The 24,218-nt window shown below is 35.1% G+C and overlaps 1 protein-coding gene across 1 annotated transcript; it reads right to left on the bottom strand.

The window, feature by feature from the left end:
- Window positions 1-4,510: 4,510 nt before the first annotated feature.
- Window positions 4,511-22,120, bottom strand: LOC120138503 (DNA replication ATP-dependent helicase/nuclease JHS1). Its single transcript, XM_039153952.1, has 34 exons — window positions 21,722-22,120; window positions 21,476-21,631; window positions 21,156-21,380; window positions 21,022-21,072; window positions 20,554-20,763; window positions 20,402-20,455; window positions 20,262-20,323; window positions 19,693-19,825; window positions 19,401-19,511; window positions 19,180-19,276; window positions 18,896-18,978; window positions 18,361-18,426; window positions 17,590-17,745; window positions 17,417-17,472; window positions 17,245-17,302; window positions 17,061-17,171; window positions 16,923-16,979; window positions 16,589-16,723; window positions 16,254-16,496; window positions 15,119-15,193; window positions 14,825-14,946; window positions 14,668-14,740; window positions 14,470-14,574; window positions 14,190-14,357; window positions 6,817-6,886; window positions 6,585-6,736; window positions 6,021-6,098; window positions 5,837-5,929; window positions 5,618-5,755; window positions 5,419-5,458; window positions 5,262-5,335; window positions 5,019-5,153; window positions 4,797-4,916; window positions 4,511-4,715 (listed from the first exon to the last, which is right to left on the bottom strand). Exons 1-34 carry the CDS (start codon window positions 22,118-22,120, stop codon window positions 4,548-4,550), a joined length of 4,074 nt encoding a protein of 1,357 aa, XP_039009883.1. The 3' UTR covers window positions 4,511-4,547.
- Between the last annotated feature and the right edge of the window lie 2,098 nt (window positions 22,121-24,218).

Here is a 24,218-nt window from a genome sequence, read left to right as displayed (position 1 = left end):
GGATACTCACGACGCCGCACGTGGGGAAGGGTCTGGTGTGTGTGTGGACAGGAAAAAAAACCGATTTGACCGGTCTAACCCGACCCGGTCCGACTCGACCCAACCCGATTATCCAACTTGACCCGTTGACTGTTGATAGCCGTTGACCAGAACTTTGACTGGTGTTGATCAGCCGTTGACTTTTTCTAGGTATACCTATCCTGACTTTTTTGATGTCCTAAGTCTGTTTTTGGGGTCCGTTTCGCCAAATTCGAACCCAGTAAGTTGTTTTCACTGATTTATCATCCGATTCAATCCGTTTTTCAGAATTAATCCCCGTTTTTTATGAAATTTATATTGTTATGAATTTGAGGAATTATTGAAAGTTGAATTAAGGATCGAAGGCGTTCGAATGAAATTTAATGGTTGATCAGTATTTTACGGAAATCGATGTAATACATTACTACCTTTTCATGTTTTATGGAAAATGTTGGTATTGGTAAATGCATGAATGAACATGTTTGGTTTCATTTGGGTTTTTAATTAATTCATACACTTGATACTAGAAGTCTGTTAAGTAATCATTTCAAGATCAGAGAATGTTCGGGAAAGCAATTAACCATAGGATCTCTATATTATATTATTTTCGTTAAGAGTTAATACCGAAGTTATATGGTTAAGAAATTACGAAAATGCCCTTAAGAGGTAAAAATAGTCCGAGTTGACCTGGAATGAGAAAGTACTTTGAGGATTCGTACTTAACTCGATAAATTATGGATTTAATTGTTAAGATCCTGTCTTTGTACAGAAAATTCCTGATAACTTGTTGGTAACTTCTGAGAAGATAATTGACCTGAAAATCTCCGAGTTAAGAATAAATTATCGAGGATGCTCTTTTGTCAGAATTGTTTGAAAGTTCTAGAAAAGATGATACATTTGAATTAAATAATAAGATCATATGGAAGGAAAAGATTGAAATACACCAGATCTGTAAAATGACCAAAATACCCCTGTAATGGAAATGACCCAAGAATATCACCAAGCTCAGGAATGATTGGATATCCTTGAGCTCTGTAATGAATGGAATAAAATTGAACACCAAAATGACCAAAATACCCTTATGGCTTATACTAAGTAAATGTCTTGGATTAATTAAATAATCAAATAAGCATAGGTGTTGGACTACCTTTAAAAGTTATGGAACACAACTTAAGTGAGTTGATCAATCTTAATGATATGTCAGTACCTGAAGGACATAGATATTACTTGAATGCGTGTTCATCTTCTCAAGTTTGGCTCGATGATAATTTTGGAAGTATTCAACTCAACTCAACTCTAGATCTCATTCAGTACTAAAAATTGTATATTTGTTCGACAAATCAGCCACGAAGACCGAACTGACCTGAACTGAACTGAACTGAACGAAGGTACAATATGTATTCGAAATTTAGAAAACGTCTGAATTACTTTGGAAAACTCTGAAGTAACCAGGATAGACTTGGCTGTTAAATGAAATAAGTAACCTCAATGACTGAGGATTAAATAAGTGATTTGGATGAGTCTGGAAACGTTAATGAACATAAATGATGTAATGTTCTTATGGGTCATGAACTACAAATCAAGCACATCAGCATTTCATGATGTCGTGAAAGCGTGTAAACGAAATAAAGAGTATTGGAATATCTGTTAGTTTCCTTAAGATCTATTCAGCGATGATTCCGAAGATGATCTATGGATAAGAATTTTTGGTATTAAAAAGTAAATACCCTAGAAGGATAATGAATTGACCAGTCAGCAAGCATTAGTTCTGGGAGTTATTCATCTGGAGTTGTTCGATAATCCAATCAATCGACAAAGATTATAAAGGATTCTACATACCCTTATGATTACGTTAAGCTTCCGAAAAATGTTCGAATAAGATATGATCCTGATAAATCATATTTTGAATAACTTATGATTCTGTCAGTTAATGAACTCTTTCAACAGTGATTCTAACTTCCGACATTCTATCGGTAAACTGAAGATCCGTGTTTTTCTGCCCGATAAGATTATCCAGTATCTCTAATAATATTTGTAAACACTAGTATGTTCCCTAATTACATGAATGTTTTATCTGATTTCCGATTTGAATTCGGTTATGATTTCTGATCTGAATTCTGTTCTGATTTCTGATCTGGATTATGTTATGATATATGATATGAATTCTGTTTTAATTTCTGATATCTCTATTTATTGACGAAAAAATGTTTTATTGGGGGTATTGTTGGAGGAAGAATATATGCAGGCTCCTCAGCTTTGTGCTTAGGGCCTAACTGTTGTGCATGGGTTGTATGGTACGTACACATTATGTTGTGTTCGGTTGAAGGGATTACTTTGGTTTTTGATAAATAAAAATATGTTTTAAAAAGATTTGTATCTTTTCAATGGTTTTGAGGGAACACACTAGATAATCTATTCTGATCTCATGAACCTAGACATCCCAAATATTTCCATCTGAACTGAAAGCTCACTGTATGTTACCACCTAAAATAGCAGTAAGATCTCCACTCAGCATAAAAATCTGTAGATATTTGAACCAATAAGGAAATATATGTTTATCTGTATCTGTACGTTTTTCAGTATCATCTGGTAGTTCTGTATTACTGAGCTTTCCGTAACTCACTCTATTACTCACCATTGCAGGTTAAAAGAATTGTACCGGTGCAGCTATCGACTTTAGTCAGGGAGTTCTTCTAGCGTTGTTTGCAGAGTATGATACATGTGATTAGGGGGCATGTAATTATATTTTGTTTTATATATGAGTCTGAAAATCTGTTTTATTTCTGCATACTGATAAATCATTTTATAAGTTACATGTTTTAATAAAAGTTTTAAATTTTCTGCTATTTTTACATTGGGTCGCTCCGGTGGCCCTAATGTGACACTCCAGATCGGATTGGGTTACCCGCATCGGTCTAAGGGGTTACAATTATGGTAATTACATGCAATGTTAACTAAACATGTCTATTTTCAACTAATCATCTTTAAACATTAATGAGATCAATTTTTTTTCAACACCTGAGTGTGGTCTAATAAATTTTATTTATGCAGAAAATAATCTCAAAATAAATATCTTTAAACTGAGATAACTAAATTTTTTCCAAAACCAGAGTGTGGATAAACAAAAACAAACGAGCATTAAAATTACAAACTTCTACTAAATTGAATATCGTTAAATGATATTACACTCACATGAGTAGAGTGCTCATGAAAAACCTAAGGTGATAATTCCTTAGTAAGCGCACAATCATAAGTTTGTATCAATATGCTCTATAAATAGGAATGAGTATGGGACCCGAACCCGACGGGTTTTGACTGACCCGACCTGATCGGGTCGGGTTTTTTTATTATAAAAAATTAGGTTTTGGTTGGGTCGAGTTTGGGTTTATGGTGAAAATATCCGACCCAACTTGACCCGAAAAAATATAATTTTACCTTATATATATATTTAAGAATAATTACAATAATCCCCTCTATATATTATTTTTTCCAATTAAATCACTATTTTTATTGAATAAAAATATTTTTTTATTATTTCGGATCGGATCAGGTTCAGATTTTATCTCAAAAAATCGGATCGAATTCGGGTCGGGTATAGGATATATATTTTCGAGTCGGATCGGGTCGGGTGAATGATGTAAAATTCTCGGGTCGAGTCGGGTTAGCCTAAACCCAACCCATGTCTATCCCTATCTATAAACACATATCACTTTGAATTTTATTTTGACAACCAAAAACATAATGTGCATATGCTTAGACTTTAAGATGTTTCTTTTATATATGAAATAAATTATTATAAATTTATTGTCACAAAATAATTTAAATAGTCTTTTTATTCAATCCATAATTAGCAGTCTATATGATAAGATTTTTTGCATCAATATGCTAATTAGTCGGAATTCGAAAACTTGATCTAGAATAACTTATAAAAAATAACTTTTTTTAAAGTGAAGTGGCTGAACAAAAAACGTATTAATACTCGTATAACCATTTAGATGGTTAATTTTTTTAATTTTAATAGAGACTTGTCTAATTAAAAATTAAAAATTAAAAATTAAAAATTATTTAATATAAATGTATTAATAATATTATTGATTGGGCTTTAATTTTTAGTTCAAACAAGTTGAAATATTAAATTCTTGAGATTAAAAAGGGACTAAATTTCAAAAGTTAAAAAAAAAGAAATAAAGATATAATTAGCCTTTTAATTTATCTAATCTCCAATTAATTAGAATTAGACCTTTACCCCTATCAGTCTTGCTTGCAAGCACGTGTTATAGTTAACATGAACATAAATAACAAATAATAATTCAAATATTTTCTTTTAATTCAAATTAGATTTTCATTTTAATTTTCTTATATAATCCAGTCTTGAATTAATTCACTGAACTCTTTGAAACGGATTTTTGCGTTATGATACAAAAGAGGATATGGGAAAAACTATTCTCAGTTAAAATATACAAAAATAATTAATACTCTAAAAATGCCCATTTTGCAAGAAAAATGTATGGGGTCAAAAATTTTAAAACCTATATGATCGACGACTGAGAGCATCTTTGAAGCGTCGGCGATTGGTGGTTGATATCCTCGTTGGACAAACTCAGAATACCAGATTGGTCATCAACTTTGTCAATAAGAAGCTTAAGCATTGGAACCTTCGACAGGGTTCTGCATGACCCCACCATGATCAACTTTTTCTGTACTCAACAACCAATGATAAACCATATGATGAGATTACAAGAATTTAACACAAAAAACAGCTACAAAACCTGTAATACCTTGGGTCGTGTTAGAGCAACGTTAATCCTATGCCAGTCTGCAAGCAGTGAAGTAGTGCAGTCTCTAGGATTCTCAGTAGACCTAACAAAGGATACCAGTATGCAGTCCTTGTCTCTTCCCTGTACAATAATGGTAAAAAATTGCAACAAACGCGGTCATTAGGATGACGAATTAACATCAGCAACTAAGACAATACAAAAAAGGCTTTGCTTCAGTCCAACCTGGTATCTGTCAATAGTATGAGTCTCCACGGATGCTTTGCCAGCATGTCTGATGAGATTTGCCTGTGAGTTATAAGGTGTAATGATGCCAATATCTTTGCCTTCAATTCCATTGTTAACTAATCCATCTGTTATCTATATGAACCAAGAAGTAAATGTCGTGCCATGCATCAAGTTGCTTACTAGTCATGTTAACAAAAGAATAAGTTCCAGACTAATAGTTTAGTCAAATGTGGATCTTACCTCTGCAATTATATAAGCTTCCATCGGATTATTCACAGTTCTCTGGTCTCTAGCCTCTAAAGCAGCCAACATATCTAAGCACGGAAAATGCTACCGTAAGGGTTCAAGACAAGCAAGTATACAACATACCGTAAGTAAAATAAAATTATTATCAAACCTGTATTAACAAAAATGACTGGCTTGCATGGATTTAAAACCTGCAACCATGAGTGAATGTAAGTGGACGAATGCCAAGTATCACAGAATGTGGAAGTATTTTGATCACAAAAGCAACCTTGGCACAAACCACATAGACTTTAGAAACATACAAAATAAATAGAGCTTTACAAACAAGGAAATTACAAAACCACTCTTACAGTTTTTAGCCACGGTGAACAAGAGATTGGTTTTGTGAACTTCAGTTTTGCATTAGCTATTTCAGGAGAACCACAACATAGTCGATCGCCATATATCAATGCATTGGACAGTTCCATGATACTTTGACACATACGGTACTGTAGGAAAAAGGTTTAATAAATTCATACAACAATAAAATAATTGAGATACAAAAAAAATTAGTTATCTTAAGCGGAAACCTGGCTTTGCAGTGGTGCAATTGCCTGTGGATGTGCTTCTGATAGCCTGCAGAACAAACTTATTCCCATCCCTTTTTCTCGAGCCTCAATACTCTGGAAATTAATAGGTGTTAACACTGTGAAAGAGCTTCAAGTTTTTCTCGGTAAATTAAATACTTAGAGCTGACGATAAATGTATACATGCCTGAATCAAGGGCGGCAATTGATAGTGATCTCCAACTAGGACAAATGTAGATGCAAACATCAAGGGTCCAAGTGACACCTGATAGGACAGATCTTTCATCAACTGAAAGCAAAGTGTGCATAACATTTGACTTACTGTTTTTATAAAGATAAACTAACACCTTTATACCTTGAAACTGAAAGTAGTTTATACAATATATTACATGAAAGCATCCTTGTCTAATTTAAGATGCAATTTTGGGTCAATTAGATTTATACTTTACTGGACAACGGAACTCAATATACAGATTCTTCATCATGTAGCTTTAGGATCCTCTTAGCCCTTTTTCCCTACTTCGTTTTTTCAGTTTTACCTACATTCTCCCCCAAAAAGTAATGGCTAAATCATTTGTTTGTAGTTCCACTATTCATTTTCCTGCCACTTTAAGTAAGCAATCTAGATATAGTATCATTGAACAATGATTTAGGTTTGAAATCCAGATATAGTATAATTGAGCATAAATCATAATCTAGATGAAATTTTTATACCATAAATATGAATTATCAAAATGCATATAGTACATACTGGCAAGCTTGTCTGTCCAGCTTCATCGATAATGCAAACATCAAATTTCTTTCCAGAGAGCAAGGGACTAGTGATGCCCAAGCAAGTGACGGCAACAACTTTCACTTGGTCAAATTTCAGTTTAATTTCTTCAACACTATTTAGGTTCATCCCTGTCACAAACAACTTACCACATAAAGAAGATATTAAGTAGCATGTCAACTGCAACATTGATAATAATATACTTCCTGACCTGAAAAGCAATTGCCCTTAATTTCATCATGCACAGATTCATGTCTTCCTATGCGCACAAAATCAATGCTCTGCAATTGTTTTTCATAAACTTTAATAATACTGGTGGAAGAAAAAGAAATCTCAGGGATATCACATTAATATCATCAAACAGATCCCATAGATGATAAAAGCTTGCTTATTCATCATAAGTCAATACTCCTGATTAGCTTTTAGAGGCCACAGTAGAATTGGATGGCAAAAGTGTAAATGTATCCCAACGTTAGTGTCTGTCTGGAGATGTAGCAATAATGCCAAGCATATTTGAAGGCCTCATTAAAAATCTCCTTCTTGATTAATGGAGCTTTTATGGAAGCTCCTTAATCAGCGGAAGGAGGAAAAGAGTGCCTTAAAAACTTCATTAAAGAAAATAAGAATTACACCCCAACATAAGATAAGACAAATAACCCTTACAAATAGCAATAACCCCCTTCCGAACAATAACCAAAAACCAAACCGAACCGAACCGCGCTTATAACATAAAATTCAGCCTATACCCGCCTTTGCTAAAGCATCAGCATCCATATTAGCTGTCCTTGCAGCCCATCTAACAACCCCCAAAAATTCCAAGTTTAACAACTATATCTCTAACAATAGAAGCATACACAACTGGGCAAGAATCAACATTGTTAATCCAGTCTACTGCTACCATGCTATCACTCTCAACAATCAGCCGATCTTTAACCATCCCTTGGATAGAGGCAAAGTAAGAAAAACCCCTTTGAATAGCTTTAAGTTTCATCAATGTTGGAGGTCTCGAACCCGCAGAGTCCTGAAAAGATCCTAGTATTGCACCTGAATGATCCCTTAAAATACCTCCAATACCACTTTTCTTCCAATCACCGCTAGTGGCAGCATCCACATTCAGTTTTATGAAGCCCATAGGAGGAGGTAACCAAGGAATAATAGAAGACTTCAGGAAATTGTAGGATGAATAAGAATCCCCTATTGAAGGGTCAAAAATTAAGGAATCCTTAGGAATAGAAATATCCTTATGCTTAGCTAAGAACCAAGTAGCAAGCCTAACTCTTGCTAAGAAGAATAATTCTGTCTGATCAAGCTTCCCCCCTTCAAAAACAATAAAATTTATGATTTTCCAAATGGTCCAAATGACTGCCCCAGGAATGAATGTCCATATAGCCGAATTTGATTTCAACTCGTCCTAAGCTAGGAGAAAAGTTTTAGCATCTTCATGAAAAACAGAACTGAACATCCAAAATTTTAAAAATTTGTTCCAAAGGGACCACACTACCGAACAAGTAAAGAATAAATGCGAGTAAGGCTCCTCAACCTTTTTACAAAGAAGACATAAATCATCCTCAATGCCTTGAACTCCTCTTTTAACCAATTCTGATTTAACAACAAGTTTTTGAAGCACAATTTGCCACATTAATGTTTCAACTCTTGTGGGTACCAATCCACTCCAAACAATATTCTTCCAAAACCGAACCTCTTCTGAACTTGTTACACACCTCTTAACACAAGAACTAACTGTAAAAACACTATCCCCACTGCCTTTCAAAACCAAGTTATCACTTAAATCCTTAGACAGAGAAACAGAAGAAATCATGCTCATCAAATTGCACCATTGTTCCAGCTCCCAATCATTTAAATTCCTTCTTGTTTTCACATCCCAAATCCAACCCGATGGATGAAAATCCCCAAACTCACAAAGCTTGCCAGATTTATTAGAAGCAATCTGAAACAGTCTTGGAAAAAGAACCTGTAACGGATAATCTGCAACCCAAATATCTTGCCAAAAATGGATATGCTTACCATCACCAACATGAAAACTATAAAGACTACGAAACTTAAAACCAAAGGAGTCTTTCTTGAAATAGTTATTAACCACTGTTCTCCACTGCCAAGAAGTAGTAGGCGAAATCTTGCTATCAAACAATAACCTTGATGGATCAATGTTATATTTACTACAAATAAATTTCCTCCAAACAGAACTTCTCTCATTTGCAAACCTTCAAGGCCATTTCCCTGGCAGTGCTCTGTTCATAGAATTGAGATTCCGAACTCCCAAACCTCCCTCATTCTTCGATTTACACACTTCAGCCCAATTAACCCAGTGTGTTTTCTTAATTCCATTGCCCCCTCCCCATAAAAAATAGACATAATTGAATTTAGAGACTTAAGAATTGAAGCTGGAATTTTAAACATTGACAAGAAGTACGTAGGTAGTGAACACAAAACCGATTTGATCAATACCAATCTGCTAGCTAAAGAAAGAGTAGCTGCCTTCCAACCTGCTAGTTTTGTGTGAAAATTATGCACGACCGGTTCCCAAATAACTGATGAATTCTTACTAGCACCTAGGGGAAGGCCTAGATAGTTAGAGGGGAAACTTCCAACTGCACAGCCAATGAAATCAGCCTAACTTTGAACCTATTCTTGAGAAATACTAATTCCGAACAGTTTGCTCTTCTTGAGGTTTAGTTGCAGCCCTGACATAACCTCAAAAACTCTAAGCACCCTCTTCACATTCATAATCTGAGTCTGTAAAGCTCCACAAAAAATTATTAAGTCATCCGCAAATTACAAGTGTGTAAGATTAAAAGACCCTTCCTCCTTTCCAACAGTCATACCCGAAAATAATCCCTTAGAAACAACCCTTAGGATTAATAAATTCAACAATTCCCCTACTAGATTAAATAATAAGGGTGAGAGTGAACAGCCCTGTCGAAGGCCCTTGGCCATTGGAAACTCCTCCGATGGAACCCCATTGACTAACACCGAAATCGAAGCTGTAGTAAAGCATCTCTTGATCCAACTGATCCAAGTAGAGCCGAAACCCATCTTTTCCATCACCTTGAACAAAATAGGCCAGTCAACAGTATCATAAGCCTTCTTGAAATCAACCTTAAATACACAGCTCTTTAGTCCTTTCTTCCTCCAATAATCGATACCCTCGTTAGCAATAAGAGAAGAATTCAAAATTTGTCGACCGGGTATAAAAGCAAATTGTTCGGGCTGATGATATCTCCTATACGACTTCTAAGCCTCCTTGAAAGGCACTTGGATAAAATCTTGTAAACTCCTACTAGGCTTATAGGTCTAAAATCATCAAGGCTCCCATTGTTAGAACCCTTAGGAATAAGGGTGATAAAAATATGATTAATACCATGTTCCCAATCTTTCCCCAAATAGAATTTGTGAAAAAAATCCAGAAAGTTACCCTTTAGAACAAATCAGAACCTTTTGAAAAATCCCAAATTTAATCCGTCAGGCCCCGGAGCTTTGTTGCTATCACAAGACTTTAAAGTCTCCCAAACTTACTCCTCGGAAAATTCCTTCTCTAAAAGAACACTTTGTTCCAGGGAAATTGTAGAAAAAGTCCGCCCAATATCTTCAACATCTAAAGTAGACCTATCATTGAATATTTTAAAAAAGTGTTCTTTAACCGTGGTCTTGATAACATATGGATCATGAGAAATATTCCCATCAACTTTTAAAACATTCAATGCATTTTGCTTTCTCTTAACTGAGACACAAGTGTGAAAGTATCTTGTATTTCGATCCCCTTCATTAACCCACTTCTTTCTAGAATTTTGATGCCAAATTTGCTCCTCAATTCTATTAAGTCTCCATAATTTTGATCTACAAACATTTAACTCATCAACTATCCCCTGAATCGAACTGTCATGCAAATGCTGGGCATCCTCCTCTAGCTTTTGAATTTTCTTCTCTAAATCTGATATTGCAACTCCCGGAAACTGGTTTTTCTTCCCTGCCCATTTTTTGATAGCTAATTTAGAGTTCCTCAAAATACTTAGAATTCCAGCTTTTCTCCTTTGCTTCTTGCAATCTGTAATTGTTCGACTGACCATATCCTCGAAGCCTTCTTCCTCCATCAGATAATTGAAAAGTCTAAAAGGCTTTTTTCCCCAATTAGTACCTCTATTTTGTAAATAAATAGCATTATGGTCTGAGATAGATTTAGGTATAAGTGATTGAATAATCTCAGGAAAAGTAGCCAAGAATTGACCATCTACCAAGAACCTGTCTAATCTAACAAAAGTGGGATCATCTTGGTTATTACACCAAGTGAACCTGCCCCCATCCAAAGGCAGATTAATTAAACCAGTAGACTGAATAAACTAAGAGAAAATCCTCATTGAGAATATGTTCTGAGCTCTACCCACCTTCTCATCTTCACTCAAGTATACATTAAAATCCCCTCCAACACACACAGCCAGATTCTGTCCAGAAATGAACACACTAAGTTCTTCAAAAAAACTTTCTTTTTCCTCCTTCACTGAAGGCCCATAAACATTAATGAGAACACTTCTAAACTGATTAAAACTGAATTTACCCACAACAGCAATAAATCTTCTGTTAATGCAGTGATCTTCCATATCAAATACATTATCATCCCAACAATATAATAACCCCCTGATGAACCAATAGCTGGAGATCTTTGTATCTTCTCAGCTTTAGTTTCTTGAAGCTAAAGAAAGTAAGGATAAGAATTAAAGACTAATCTCTGAACCGTTCTCTGTTTTTCTTTTTTTCCCAAACCCCTTACATTCCATGAAATAATGGCTAATTTTTCCTTCATGAATGATAATTGAAAAACCTCAATTCCCCAATAGGGCTCCTCAATTGGTCATATTAAAGTCTTTCTCTAGATTAATAATTTTTTCCATAAAAGATTCCTTCCCCTACTTGAAAGAAACCCCCAAAATCTAACTCACTTGCCATGTAGCTACTGCTTCGTCTAATAGGACCGAGAATACTGAAGAAGATGTAGAAATATTGACTTGTTCTAAAACTTCCCTTAGCAATAATCTCTTTACTCTTCTATTGGTTAAACCAAAATTAGAATAAGAATGTCTTTCCGAAACACACTCTTCAGACTGTCCATCCAAACTTCTAACACCAGCTTCTTTGACTAAATTTGGATCCTCACTGCCTTGTAAATTAGACTCTGCTGTTGTAGGATTCTGTTAAACAGATGAGCAGAACTGATCTTTAGCCTTCTGTGAATCTAGAACAACCTCTGTAACAATAGTTCCATTCTAGTCATTCCCATGCCAGTAATTCCTCTCTCTACTTCTTCTATAAACTCTTCTATAGCTGGGCATTCTCCTCCTCTTTAAAGGTTCACTTTTTGAAGAAAGAGATCTCTTATGCATAACCAACGATCGACCTCTTGATTGGCTTTTTGATATTTCTGAATTAGGAACTATCATCATAAGCTTAGTTTTTTTAGCCTTAGTATCCTCACTGCGATACGAATCAGAATTGTTACTGAGCCCCTTAAACTGCTTTTTAACACTGCCTACCTTTTCTATTTTGAACAAGTTTACCAAACTTATTAACTGTATAAGCTGGCCTAGAAGGAATTACTTTAGAAACCTCCAACCCAAATATCTCATCTTCATCTGCTTGGGCCTGAGGCCCAACAGCCGGATTATTTGAAATTCTAATCCCTAAACCTGCAAACTCACCTTCTTTGATATTCACAATGTTCTGTGAACTTGACAAACCTCTTTTATTATCCTTCCCATGTTTAGTAAAACTTGGAAAGTGTGTTCCCCCTTCATTTTCTATTGAGCAGTAAGAAACTTTCTCATCAAACCATAAGTTAACCTTTTGTCTGAATTTCTCTACTGATTTGACTGAACTTTCCTCATTTTCTGACATTTCCCTGTCTTCCTCTTCCTCAAACCTCAACTCACCGAAGTGTTCCCCAACTGTTCCGTCCACCAGAAATTTTTTGAAAAAAGGCTTTGAATCTTCACAATCAGATCCAACTTTGATATTGACTCTGTACGATCTACCATAGGATCCAAGAGTAATGAATTCTGGAACATCAAAATGGCTGGCTACTCTCATTAAAATTCTCGCAGATATGAGATCAACCCTGTTCTTAGTGGAATCATGGAGTTCTACCATATTTCCCCATCTCCCAGCTATTCGTTCCAAGAAGGATTCGTTCCAGCATAATAGAGGAACCCCAATTAACTCAACCTGGCAAAAAGCCATTGGAACTCCATCTTCATTTAGCAAAGGGGCCAATCTATCGAACCAGAAGCCTATTTCATCTTTCTTCTTTATCCATGCCTGCATCATCTCTTCGAGAGATTTGAAAATGATAGCACAGGAATTCCGGGCATAACCTCAACCAAAAATCTGAACTTCATAACCATCATTAATAAAAGACTCCTGAACTGACTTAAAATCAAAGGAAAGCTTCATAATCCCCGTTAAAGATCTTTTGACCCAACTCAAACTCTCAGAAGGAATATGCATTTCCAGAACATTCTTCCTTGTTATCTCCCTGTGTCTCCCTTCAACATCTAACTCCTTATACCTCCTTGCATTGTTCCTCATACTTTCAGTCAGTAACGCATCTTTATACGTTCTGTCATCTCTCACACTCCTGCTGGAAAAATCTATATCTTTCAACTTCATAGGTACTGTTGTAGTCGAATTTGTAGCCGACTTAACTAGACTATACTTTACCGCTTTCATTGGATGATCATCATTGTATTTAGCAACTCTGACTGTAATCCTTCTTCCATCTATCAGTGAACCGTTTAACATATCTATTGCCCTCTTCAAACCAGATTCCTTCTCAAACTGAACGAATGCAAAAGTCAAAAATCTATATTTAGGATTCCTAGTTTCTTTTGGGATGAAAACTCTCTCCACAACTCCATGTGACGAAAAAATTTCCCTTAGCACACGTCGAGAAATTCTCCTGCTGAGATTATCGACAAAAGCCTTCCAGACCTCACCGGAATCTATCTTCCCTTTTAACTTTTCTCTCTCTACTTTTCTCTCTCCCATTCTCTCTCTAATTTTCAATCTTAAAAAATCCCAAGCATCATACTCTAAGCTTAGAAAGTTGAAATGCTAATTTTTGTTTTCATAAATGGCAATGCAAATGTTAAAGGAGTCTTATAAGATAGCTGATGACTCGATTTATACACTGAAGAATTGAATTCCTGCAACTTCAATATGATCTTTACATAAAAAGAACATTCAAAAGACTTTTTTAGCAATGTCTCAAAATAACGTTTGAATAAAGAAAAAAACATGTATGTTGTGTGTGTGTGTATGTGATGCATGTTTGTACGAGTCTTACTATTATTTTGTTTCCTTGAAGGCATGGCAGTTCTCTTTCTCTAAATCATTTTTCTCTCATGCAGACACGTGAAATGTGTACCTATTTTGCCAACTAGTGTAGCTATGCTATATGCACATTGATTTCAAAATGTACAGAGTTTTAATTGATGGAATTGCATACTTCAGTGAATTGTAATGCGGAAAACCTAATACCCTTGAAACATAACAAGCCAATTAGAGAATAAAGTGGACCTGAGATTTTAATTTGATGAGTAAATTATCAACTGCAGAGTTGGTGTAGGACGTAAGCAAAATGGATGCACCTCTCATCAACAAGGCTTTTACGGCATGTACCATTGTAGATGTCTTACCCGTTCCTGGCATTCCTAGAATTAGAGCATAATCCTTTGCAGTAAGTATCTGGAAAAAAATGGATTTGCAGAATAAGTAATACTGCACTTTCTCTAGAAAATGTTAGGTCCACTGAGAATGTTTCTGTTCAGTAAACTGTTGTTAACCAGGAAAATGAAACCTTGAGAATAGCTCTACGCTGATCATTATTTAAGCTCTTCTCAGACCATATATAAGATATTGCTGGATCTTGACTGAATATGCACCCACTGTCAAATCTAGGAGGCTGTATTATGCAAAACAATATTTATAAAGATGACAGGAGAAGAAAAGCAAAGATTACACTAGAAAACAATATGAGTGAGCAAGAAGCATTCACCGCAAGGTCAACAATCATCTTCCTCAGATGAGAGCTTCGCTCATTTTCTAGAAACATTTGGATAAGGTTGAACCTTCAGCAATAACAAGGAAAATAATGAACATAAACAAACAGAAGTAATAAAAAGGTCAAAATTTAATTGTAATATGGAAATTACCGCATAATTGGAAAGGAGTTCATGATTTCATCCTTGTCAATTCGCCAGACCTCCTGGAATAGTTTTTCCTTCATCGAAGAAAAATTACCCCCTGGAAGCCTTAAACCCTTAGAAAAAGAAACCTGATTTTCACCAAAGACAACCCCTCAACCATTAGACATATTTATTTTGAATGTTTTAAGGACAATAAGTAAGTTCTGATCCGATTTAGCATGCATCTTATGACATCTTGTGGATGCGTTCCCAGCTAATATGTCAATTTCAAAGAAGTACTTAAGGAAATTTTAAACTTACAGAAACACGGTCAGGACTGATATCCGCAATGACCCCAGTTGCAACAATTTGGTGGCCAGATTCAGTGCGAAGTATCTAAAAACCAGAAACAGCAAAATAACTAAACAAAGATAATAGAAGAAAATATATAGAACTTCTTGGAAAACACAATTTATAGAAGGAAATGCTCATTGATTGAGCATAAAGAAGTTATAACTGAAGTAAATATCAATTTTTCCAACAATGAAAACTGTACCTGGTAAGAGATCATGATAGTTCTAGCAGAAAAGATAACCAAATGATTAACTGCCATCCCTGAAGTATAACTCTAATTACATTTAGGGGAAAACCTAACTGCTATAATAGGGCCTAGAAATAAGGGTTAGCTATGTATTGGCACTATCGGAACACACCCACACAGAGCAAGTTATTGCGGAATCAAGAAACAATAAAAATGAAAAACTATCAGATATAGCATATGGACAATGCTAATAGCTAAGTATCAAAAGATAGAAGCTAAAACTATTTATTGGAGCTATAAATGATCAAGGTTTATAATTCTATATTAGAAGCTACAAACATGTAAATTTACTGTGTAGTAGCCTCTCTAGAGTCAATAGCCATCACAAGCCTAAATATTAGAAGAAAAAGTCAATGGTTCCCCAGGTTTCTCCACAAGTGTAGTCAATGACAACCAAGGTATAGCAGAAGAACATGGACAGTGTTTCAGAATGTGCTGGAGTCGTAGCAACAAGAAGGTTTAATAGAAAACTGAAACTATAATACATCCCAGCAAAGCAAAAATGGTTGTAACAATCGTGTTTATATTCATTGCAATATCAGATATATGTAAACTTAAAAAGGAATACATGAAGACAGGAATGACAAAGCAGAAGCAGAAGCAATGTATGAGACACCTGTGTACCAATGCTATAAGTCAGAATTATAGTGCAAGTAAACATCAAAAATGGTTTATTAACGTGACATGATAATTACTTGGAAACATTTGAAAGAGAATAGTCTTGATAAAACCTTGGAAGCTCATTAAAGAGAAACCTGAACGTGAATAGTATGGGAAACTCATTTCGTACCGTAAGACACTAATATTAGCAGCACATTTGTGATTTAAAGGCTAGTTAGACAAGAGTAATTGTACCACATAATCTCCACTTTTAAGCGTGCAATCCAAATCTTTGGTCAAAGAAGTGGCAGCACTAGAATTTCTATCAGGTCCACATAAATTGGAAGCAGGCGAATGTCGACGCACAAAATGATAGATGAATCTGTTTTCTTTGGGAGGTTCCTGTTGTGGAAGTTTATCGAGAACAAGAGAAGAAAGGCGACCAGTAGAGTCCCCATTCTTAAGATTATGAGAACGCCATAATTCTTTCCTCGCAAGCTGAAATAGGCAACAAGTAGAGAGAAAAAAAGGTCGTTCAGTACAAAAAACTATTAGTTTATCACTGGTGCTGCTTTGGAGTAATCAATCACCTGCATCTCTTTAGCTTCTAGGTCAATCAATTGATCCCAATGTCGGAGGAAAACACCGTGAGCATTTGAAAAATGGTGTACACGTGAATCAAATATATCACCTAATCCGCTACTTTCAGTATCCCCACCAAATGCCTGCAGAAATTAAACAAAATTGGCCTATTATAAAAACTTGGTATCCAGAGTGAGCAATCACAACCCACAAAAGAATAAATGAAAATCCCGCTTAAATTTTCTCTATTTTGACCTTTCTATGCAACAATTTGACAGGATGGTAATATACCAGTTGAGACAGCACTTCACTCCCTGGACTACAGTAAGGAAATGCGTTTACCTTATGATAAAGGGTGCAGACATCAAGATGCCGACAGCCTTTGCACAAGCTAGGAATCTACAATAATAAATTGAATTTCTCATTCTATCAAAAAATGTTTACAGGCATATGGTATTGATTATTTTGTAACAGGCGTACTTGTAACATTGGGGGTAATTGTTCTGTTGTTAATGCCTTAAGAAGATCACTTGCAAGCTCATTACGACGCATGATTAGCCCAACCAAGTCAGATCTTCGAACTACAATCCCCTACACACAACACCAACAGATGCTTAGTGGCATTGGAAAAGAGAGATCTACGGACAGAAGGTAGCTTCATTACCTGTGTCTGATTTGACTGGAGATAGTACAGAAGACCAGAATCAATATGTTTTAGATACCTAACAAGTAAAAAGTGAAGAAAAGAACAATTACTCAGCACAACCCCTCACCATAACTGCATCCGAAACACACAATGGAAAAAAAGAATCAGAAGGAATAAGATTCTATAATACCTCTCAGACATAAGGAGAGTGTACAATATCACTTGGGCACAGTGTTCAATAGATGCCTGCATAAATGACAAGCATGCATCCAAGGACAATGAGATCAAGAAAGTAGCATAGAACATGCAATATGCATGTTTCAAATATTTAATCCACGCATAGCTGCTTTTCATATTACTTGCCTGGCCATTAGGCATTTTTCCAGTTTTAAACTCTAGAGGCATGATCATCTCATCACCTTCTTTTCCACCTGACTCGAATTTCACTCTGACTGAAACATCAATCATTCCTTTCAGACCATACTTTGGGGCCCATGCTGATTCCTCGATATCGATTACCTACAAGCATAATTAAGTCCTCGTGTACATTTTATGAGTTTAGACTTAGTATAAATGAAAATGATTTTGGATGCTCAGAATCAGCAATTGCAACTAAACATAAGCCCAAAGAAAAATGCAAAAATAGGTGAAAATGCATATATATCTTCAACAGAGTAGCGAGAATATTCTCAATCCACAAAAGCTTTCAGGTTGCCTCAGTGAGCATACATAAATAGAATGTGCGGAAATTGCTAACAATTATGAATTTTATTTCATTTAGAAGTTTAACTTATTTTAGGAGATAAAGTTCAATTTATTTATAATTTATTTATGTTGTACGATTAGGATTAAGTTTCGTAAGAGATAAGATCCTATACATAACATATAAAAACAGGTTGTGGTTTCTATTTTTTTCAATAAGAATTTTGATTAAAAAAATTCTTCTCTCAATTTCTTCCTTTTTTTTATTTTCCCATTTTCTCAATTTCTCACATACGATACAACTCATTTAAAAATGACAAAAAGCAAAAGGCATGCACATCCACAAATGCATGTTTTTCTTCTTTGGGGGGCCAATGCCAATATATGTCTAATTCATTAAGGAATCAATCATTTGTTGAGGAAGATGCTAACCTCGAAATGGCTAACCCTTTTTGTCCCATGATCAGATCCAAAATCCACAGTGGGAACTTGTGGCTCCTGCCATTAGTAAAATTAACTCAAGAATACAAAGTTATCGTACAGAAATCCATCACAAACGCAAAAAAAATAAGATATTTTGTTTAAATTCATTACAACATGCAAGTATAAGGTTCCTAGTACAAGCTCCTCCAAGAAATATACTTGACCTATTTAGGTATGCATATATACATACATACATATATATGTGTATGTATACAATCACAAAAGCATATTCATTTCAACTACTCTTCAGCCTGGTAATCATCAACCCACATGAGCAGACAGCCAGGCTTCCACATCTACCCACCTACCCCCATCTCCCATAAATCTAAAACTTGACAAGGGGCAGAATCAGATCTGCCTTTATGCAATGAGAAGCAGGGTCCTCAAACCCCCTACAATTTAAGGGTATGGAAGAAAACCTGGAATGATGCACCAGCCAGGTAGTCAACAAGAAAGAGTAACAATAAAGAGAATATCAGCTCACCTGTGAATGTTTGAAGAGAACAATCCAGTCTACTAGTTTCGGTATAGCTTCAGTCAAGGTTCTATATATTTCTTTTTCATTTACTGCAATGAAGCATAAAACCAGATAACAGAATTTCAGATAATGATCCAGAAGATCTGCTGCTAATACGCCATTGGAACATTAAGCAAGACTTGATGGAACATCAATAAGATCTTCACAAGTCCAATGGAATGATGAGGAACCTAGATTAACATGCAGTGGCATATTGGAAAATAGTAAAGGAAATTTATCTAAATCTCCACCTCCACATGCATACAAGCTCTCCATGTTCTTCTGAAGCACTATTCTTGCATATTCTTCCAAATAACATACTGTAGGGGACTCCTTCACAAGTCCTGCCTGTAGAAAATTGAGATGCACACAGTTAAGAAATTCTTAAAAACTAGCTTATTGATGGAGTACTTCATATGAACTATTAGAAAATTTAATAACATATTACAATAGCTTTTTCCAATCACAAGACCTGAAAAATTTGGTGGAGCAAGGTGCCAATAAGAGCTGCAGTTGAATGCTCATTGCTTCGTAGTCTCTCATCTAGAACAGTTCGCCTTGGGCAACTAAAACTGCCCGCAACCTTTTTTTCATTTATTGGAAAGCAAAAAAAAAGAGTGGCTTTAAATATCCACATGGATTTGGTCAACTAAAATTGATATAATAAAGGTGGCCAAGAGTAGCCATGATTACAAAAGGAGGCAAGGAAAAAGTCACAAGAAAATGCATAAAACTCAAATCTGTTTTAACTGCATGAAACTTACCCGAGTTCCAGAGACCAGAAAATCTGGATGAATGATAAGAAAATTATTTTCATGATCCACGTTACACTTTCCCTCTTCATCAAATTCACCAATGACATTGACAGTGTCTCCTGGGGCAATAATACTATAGAACCTGAGGTAATTGTTTCAAGGAACAGTGAGAAACATTATATCAGCAGCAGTAGACAATCAACCATTGGGAAAGCACAAACTAATACTTTAAGGTTTACATCAAAAGACCAAGTGCGTGATAACCATTAAAACAGAAAGACTGATTAAGAACCATGCGAAATGCCACTAGAAATGGATGAACAAGAGCATAGATCAGACATGAAATTAGGCTACATTAGTAAAGCCTTACCACTACTTAGCCTATTAAATCTACAACAGAGCTTTTCTTGGACAAGTTAACTAATAAATCTGTAAGAAAGTGAAGATGTCTGGAAGGATGTACTTGGCATTTTCCTGGATAGAAATCAATCTTAGTGAAATAAAATGAACTAATTTTGTCATTTTGAAATAGCGTTAAACTTATTGGAAGTTGAAAGGAAGATGACTGGACAACATACCACTCTTCCCACAAATAAACAGCACGTTCTTCCCCACTTTTCTCATTTACCAAGCGAAGAACCTGAGAAGCAACTGTTATTAGTCCCCTTAAAAATCCAGTGAATCATTCAGAAGTGTGTGATTTAGGCACAGAAAAAACCTTATATTGGCATAGAGAACCACCAGGCTCGGGAGAAGTTCGCTTCTCAGATACCTTCAGCAGAGATATATAAGCAACAATAGAAGTATTAAAGAACATACTGTTTTCTTCAAGCATAATTTACTAAAATATGGGGCAAGGAGAAAGCATACCTCCAATACTAGGAAATAATCATTAGAAGATGTCCCGGAGACTTTGTTTGTTGTGTCCATTACCACATCATTACCTATTGAATTAGCTGTTACAGGAATATCTTTTGACTGTCCCTCTTGCACTTTAGATAAATATGGCTCAGATTCAATGGGTACAAAATCCTCAACAGATATGACATCTTCTACTTGATCTAGAAGTTCAAGCAATGCCTATAAACGAAAAAAACCAAATGAAGATTAAATATAACAAAAACAAAAACAAAAACTGGAGAATAATTGAATACAAAATGCAAAAAGGAATTGTGGCAAATATTTTGTAATCTGTGCTACAACAACATGTATACATAAAAGTAAAATATAGTCTTAAGAAAGCCTCCACTTTTGTTATATAATAATCATATGTGAAAGAAAGAATTGGAAGTTTTCTAAGATAAAGAGATTAATATTGAGAAGAAAACATTGTGAAACCTTTTTGTGCTGCTTCAAACCCCGGTGATGAGATGCAACACCACTGGTAAGCTGCATTTCAGTTATGACATAAATAAGGTTAAGTCAAATTACATAACCCCATTACATATGGTTATAATGCAATGCCTAATTACCTTATTAGGACAATAAGGTAGAGAAGGTGGAGTGCAGAATGGAGTCGGTCTACTAGCCAAACAAGTATTCTCATCTGTATTGCTCTCATCGACCCCTTTATCCTGAAAAGGGTTCAATCTTTTCAATCCAACCCTATTGGCCTGAAGCAAAGGCTTTCTGTCAGCTTTGCCTTTGGGGGATGGCGATGAAAGCCACTTGTCAACCTTAGCAGCCGTATTCGTACCCTGAAATGCATTGGCTTGTTTTTTTGTAGTTAATAAATAAGAACAATCAAAATATAAGGGTTCACAGAAACAGGAAAGGAAGGTGAGAAACATGCCTTGGTCTGAGAGCATTGTTGTATTGTGGAAGTGTTGTTCTTTGAGGAAGTAGATAATCCGGGCATGTACTTTGAGACTGTTAGAAGACGTTCGTTGACCGGAGATATCTTCCATGTAACCTCATCCCCTACATCATCTTGGCTCTGCTTTATCAACTGCAACTCCAATTTTTCCCGTTGGTTCAACAGACGATGATGAAAAAAGAAATAGAAAAGGGAAAAGAAGGCGAGTGAGAAACTGTTTACCATTCCAGGGGAAAAACTGAAGCGCTTGAGAGAGGTAGACTTTGTGATCAAAGGCGACACCTCATCAGCAACCTCCACCGCCGGAGACGAATCGGAATGGATGTTAGGGTTTCGCGGGATGGAAACGACGCCGTTTGCAGGGTCTTCTTCGAGAGGCAAAGCAGCGGTACTGGATTTGGGAGGGGATATAGGATTAGTGGGAGAGTTAGCGGAAGGTGGTACGAGAGGAGAAGAAGGGTGATTGTTCTTGTGCTGGGAAGCTAAAAAGGCGTTTTGGGAATGGCGTTCGAAGAAATGCTGGATGCCGAACTTGGAGGGTTGAACTTGAGATTGATTGTTGGAAACATTATGTTTCTTTGATGAAGAAGGGTTAGGCTTCCTTCTGGTTTTAGGAGGCATTTTCAGTTCATAAGCTTGCTTCTGAGTTGGATCTTCGCTCAGTATCAGTAGCCATCTTCTTTATCAGGGCAAGTATTTTCCCGCCAAACTTTTTCTTCTGACTTAAAAATATGGGTAAATTACAAATTTAGTAACTAAACCTTACTCTCGCTTCTATTTCACTACTATACTTTAAATTATTTTCAATTTTTTCTTTAAACTTAATACATTAGATTTTTTTATCACTCAGCCGTTTTTTCACTAACGGCATTATAAATGGGTTGTTATATAAATGAAAAATGATCTCATTTTAGGGAAAATATTAAATGTTGTCATTTTAAAGCTGTTAATTATTTAATGGCGAGTGACAAAAGAATCTAATGTATTAAGTTCAGTGAAAAGTTGAAAGTTTTTAAAATTAGTGAGTAAAATAGAAGAAAAAGTAAAATTTAGTAATGAAATTTGTACTCGAAAAATATTTGAGTGGATCGAGCCAGGTCCAATACTGCTACTCAAAACCCAAAAGAATGTTAATATTCAATTTGGTACATTAATTTGTCATTTTTTATAAATATGGTACATGTGTTTTTTTGGAACTTATTTGTTATTTTTATTTGATAAATATTAAATACTTGATATCTGAATTTGTAACATTTCAAAACTGTGGTACTTGGGTTTTTATGTTTTTCAAAAATTACGCAAAATACTCGTATTAAATAACTCAAAAGGCAATAATAAATTAAGTTTAAATTGAATTACTTATTTTAAATTATAACAAATTGTGGCGTGAAATTCATATCATATTTTAAATGTTTGACATTGATTTAATAAATACATATACTAAATGTGTAACTTTGACAAATATATGTACCAAATTGTTTAAAAATAAAACGCATGTACCATATTTCTAAAATTGATAAATCCATGTACCAAATATGTGATATTTTAAATATATAGGTACTTAATTAGATAAAAGAAACATTTGTACCACATTTATAAAAAGTGAAAAAAGAAATTTGATTTTATTCATGATTTTGAAATAATCATGATCTATTGGATGATTAATCCAGATCAAACTTGTTGAAAATATTTTGATGTTTCGATATAACAAATTACATTAAATGAATTTTAAGATTTTACAAATGATTTTATAAGTATATTCGACTCAATTATTCGAATATCAAATCAATTACTCCAAGTCTTTTCAAGATCAAATTCAAACCTTACTAAATGTGTAAAATTGTGTTTTATACTTAATATATTTTTGAAACAATTTTCACAAAATATTTTAAACCAAAATCAAGCCTAAAATCAATTTTTCAAAGTGATGCACTGATGCACCAATCCATGCATCGATGCACCATGGAATAAATTGAACATCGAATGCATCGATGCACATACTATGCATTGATGCACTCAAAGTTTTATGAAAACATCGAATGCATTTGATGCATCGATGCACTCAAGCTATTTTGAAACATCGAATGCATTTTATGCATCGATGCACTCTTAGTGCACCGATGCACTAAGGGTCCAACGGTCAAAATATTTGAATTTTACACTTTATGCACCGATGCACCTTGGGTATGCATCGACGCACTGATGCTCTCAACTGATTTAATTAATTTTTTTCACACTTAAACGGCTCTATTGACTCCACTAATCATCCCCAACGTTCAGAATCATTTGAAGGAGTATTTAAACAAGCTTAGAAGCCATTGATCAACAACAATAAAACACAAGAAACAAGAATCAAGAGAGAATCAAAAAGAAAGCATCAAACCTCAAGTTTGAGCATTTCAAGCCTATTTTTCATTCAATATTCATTTTGCTTTCAAGAACACTATGTGTACTCAATTGTATTCATTTTTTAGTTTTCTTTTCTTTGTTCTAGAATTGTACAAACAATCTACATTGTGGGGATTTCCTTGTAAGTTTGAAAATTTGTAATCTTCTCTTTGAGAAAGAGTGTTCTCAAGAATTGGGGTATATTCTTGAGGGAGTTGTAAGATTATCTCTTTGGCCTCAAAACAAAGAACAAATTAGTGAATTTGTTGGAAAATCCTTAGTGTGGATAGCTAAGGTAGTGGACATAGACTTTGGTTGAGAAAGTCGAACC

This window comes from Hibiscus syriacus, unplaced genomic scaffold (assembly GCF_006381635.1).
Source record: "Hibiscus syriacus cultivar Baekdansim isolate YM2019G1 unplaced genomic scaffold, ASM638163v2 tig00110694_pilon, whole genome shotgun sequence".
Taxonomy (NCBI): Eukaryota; Viridiplantae; Streptophyta; class Magnoliopsida; order Malvales; family Malvaceae; genus Hibiscus; species Hibiscus syriacus.
The sequence above is the reverse complement of the archived record's forward strand: the minus strand, read 5'-3'. Positions and strand labels throughout refer to the sequence as shown.

What these genes read in the sequence shown, in the direction of transcription:
- LOC120138503 (XM_039153952.1), bottom strand. Translation starts at nt 22,120, where the DNA reads ATGCCTCCTAAAACCAGAAGGAAGCCTAACCCTTCTTCATCAAAGAAA. An exon ending in TGCTCCACCAAATTTTTCAG is followed by an intron (nt 19,277 to 19,400) that starts GTCTTGTGATTG and finishes AATTTTCTACAG; the next exon opens with GCAGGACTTGTGAAGGAGTC. An exon ending in TAAGGGCAATTGCTTTTCAG is followed by an intron (nt 6,737 to 6,816) that starts GTCAGGAAGTAT and finishes TGTTTGTGACAG; the next exon opens with GGATGAACCTAAATAGTGTT.